The sequence below is a fragment of the Benincasa hispida genome, chromosome 1 (genome assembly GCF_027475165.1).
Source record: "Benincasa hispida cultivar pf3 chromosome 1, pf3_genome.v1.1, whole genome shotgun sequence".
Taxonomy (NCBI): domain Eukaryota; kingdom Viridiplantae; phylum Streptophyta; class Magnoliopsida; order Cucurbitales; family Cucurbitaceae; genus Benincasa; species Benincasa hispida.
The window spans coordinates 2,885,026-2,888,405 of NC_143478.1; the positions used below are offsets into that span (position 1 = coordinate 2,885,026).

General features: G+C 28.9%; 1 protein-coding gene across 1 annotated transcript; it reads left to right on the top strand.

Moving 5' to 3' along the window:
- Positions 1 to 1,773: 1,773 nt before the first annotated feature.
- On the top strand, positions 1,774 to 2,724 carry LOC120091487 (putative invertase inhibitor). The gene has a single exon (XM_039049553.2). It carries the CDS (start codon positions 1,834 to 1,836, stop codon positions 2,392 to 2,394), a length of 561 nt encoding a protein of 186 aa, XP_038905481.1. The 5' UTR covers positions 1,774 to 1,833; the 3' UTR covers positions 2,395 to 2,724.
- The last annotated feature ends 656 nt before the right edge of the window (positions 2,725 to 3,380 follow it).

A 3,380-nucleotide genomic window follows, 5' to 3' on the forward strand; every position in this document is an offset into this window, starting at 1 on the left:
ACAATAATTTTGAAATTATGACATAAAATCATGATATAATTTCTGTTACAAATTTAGATTTTATAGTTCACACGTACACACGCTAACATTACTAATATTAATAATACTATTTGTTAGCTGATTCGATTACAAAAAAATTTATTGGACAATTGTCTACACCCAACACTTAAATATTTATCTACTATTTATTAGATGATTAAATTAGACAAAAAAAAAAAACTATTAATTTTTTTCTTTCATTTCAAACAACCTAACAATAATGAAAAAAAAAATATATAATAAAACAAACATAGCTTAACTAGGATTTTATATATATGTATATATATTTGTAAAGGTATAGTAATTAAAGTGTGGGGTGAGAGATTCGAACATCTGATTTCGAGATCGATAGTACAAATACTATGTCAATTAAGCTACGTTCATGTTAACAAGATTTGATATATTGACCATTAAAAGGTAGGTAAACATCTATTAAAAAAACAATAAAGAAATAAGAGAAAGAAATGGGTAATGTATGACTAGAATTCCTTACATTTCCCATCCTACTTTTTAGGACAACGAAATTTTCTCTACCAGATTTAAAAGGTTATCTTTGTTATTTATTATACTTCCCCATTTAGTTCATTTTCGTCGTCTTTTAAAATGTTCATTCTGATTTTTTTTCCTACTTCTAGAAGATAGTCATTTTAGTTCATATATTTAAAAGTTAGACCTCGTTTGATGACAATGTCATTTTGAATCTAAAATGGAGATATAAAAAAAAAGGATTTTGATGTACGGAATAAAGATATTTAAGTCAAATTCCATGGCCAAACAAAGGGAATATATCTCTAAATTGAGATAATACTCTCTAAAGAATACAAATTCTATATTCAAATGATAATCAAAAGCTTATTATTACAAACCTAAAGTGGCTATTTATAGCCTTACAAGAAAATAACATAATTAACTAATTGATCTAAAATATCAATTTACAACTAATCAAATATTAAAATAAAATATACCAATTATCCTCATCGAATTTGAAGTCTCTTTTTTTTTTCAAAGTTATTAAAATGAAATAAAACGAAGAGAAACTCACAATCCAATGTCAAGGTACAATCAAAACACAAACATGAGACACGAACAAAAATTCAAAGAGAATAGATACAAAATTTAAAGAAAAAGATGACTATATTTGAGTATGAAATTAACGATACAAACACTTTTACTCTATCAGATATGAAAAATAATTCCACGCTCTTAATAATTGTTAGATGCATGTTCAAAATTCATAGCGTAGAATCATCCCCACGTGGATTAGGGATGACTTTGAAGGATCCGACCGAACACAAAGGCTTATGTAATCTCCAACAAATCATATCCGATTTTCCCCACGTTATGTCTTCCTAATCCCATCTCTTTCCTCATCATTTTATTTTATCATATCAAGTTGTCCACAAGCAACCTCCACCTCTGGTTTTAATTCTACAATTCCAACACTCAAATAAAATTAAATAATTAAAATATCATTTTAGTCCTCGTAATATTAAATTTAGTCGCTATTATTATTAATATTTTTATTATACATTTTGAAAATATTGTATTACATCAAAATTATTAAAGTTGTTGTTGAATTAATTTCGGTAAAAATTAAATTTAAGAAACTAAATTTAAGAATTATTAAAAATATAAGCACTAAAATTAATTATAAAAATTAATCTTTGAAAATAATATCTTAAAATAAATGAATAAAACCCTTCATCTATCTATATATATACCTAAATTAATCCCATTCCAATTCCTCTATTCGAAATTTGAAATTCCCAATTCCGAATATTATTTAAATTAAAAATGAGTTTTACTTATACGCACCGTTTCATCGCGCTCGCATATTCCTTCCTTCTCGCCTTCAGTTTCCAATCCACTGCCTCAAACGACATCGTTTTGCGAACCTGCGAGATCTCCGCCGCGAGCGATCCGAACGTCCGCCTCGACTTCTGTCTCCGATCACTCGCCGCTGATCCCGCGAGCGACACGGCAGACCTTTACGAACTCGGCGCGATCTCGATCGAGTTGATCGGAAGGAACGCAACCAGTACGCGGCGGTACATCGATCGGTTACTAAAGAAGAAGAAGAAACTGTCGCCGGATTCGTACGTGAGGCCGCGGCTGAGCGATTGTAAAGAACTCTATTCTGACGCTGTCGAGACGGTGGGCGATTCGTCGGCGGAGTACGCGCGGAAGCGCTATGAAGAGGTGAATGTGAAGTTGAGTTCGGTTATGGATGCGGTAACGACTTGTGAGGACGGATTCAAGGAAATGGAAGGCGGAATTTCGCCATTGACGAAGAGGAATGGCGATGTGTTCGAGTTAACCGCCATTGCGCTCTGTATTCTCAACATGCATCCTTGAGGAATGAGGAGCAGTGGAGGTTCGTCGTTGTTTGGGAAGTAGTTGTATAGTACAAATGAATTTAAAATTTTGAATGGATTTATTATAAATTTGGTATCTATGATTTTGAAGAAAAAAAAATTAGAATTTAGTCTGGTGAGGCTTTATTGTCCATAAACAAGCTAAATTCTAGATTAAAATATTGTTTTTTAATCAAATTATAAGATCAACAATTTGATCTTATAATTTTATCCATTTGAATGTTTTAGATTAATTATAAAAGCATGTTTGGCTTACTAGGTTTGTGTAATTTGTGTTTTATTGTTTCAAATAAAAATAATATTCAAAAGATATTCCATCTTTTTTAGTGTATGATTTTGTTTGGTTAGATCATAAATAAAAATAAAAAAAATAAAAAAAATAAAAAAAATCCATGAATTTTTAGTGAGGTTCCATTAGAGCTTTTTTATAACAACGATAGTATCTGTAGACATAGATTGACACATAAGTAATCTATCGCGGTCTATCACAAATAGACTATAATATTTTACTATTATTTGTAAATATATTTAATAATTTTATTAGAATAATTTCTATAAATTTTGAGTTAAACTTCAATTATGTATCTAAATATTTAACTATATATATTATTTTCACTCTTTAATTTTAGCAAAATAGGAAAATAAATATTCGTTTTCGTAGGCCCGTTTATAAGACATGAATTGTAATAAAAATGTGAACTAAAATTTTTAAACACCGAACCATTTGTAACATAATAGTATACTAATAAACATAATCATCTAAAATAAAATTTTGAATACTCAGTTTTACTATGATATAATTACTTCACCAATAATAAAAAAATAAAAAAATAAAAAAAAAAATAATTTTCATTATATTTTGAAAAGCTTTGAGTTTCTTATTAAAGAAAACCTTTTATCATCACTTGACAATTCGATATGTAACCACGTTCACCCAAATAGTTGTATCATATTAGCATCGATTGC

What these genes read in the sequence shown, in the direction of transcription:
- LOC120091487 (XM_039049553.2), top strand. Translation starts at nt 1,834, where the DNA reads ATGAGTTTTACTTATACGCACCGTTTCATCGCGCTCGCATATTCCTTC.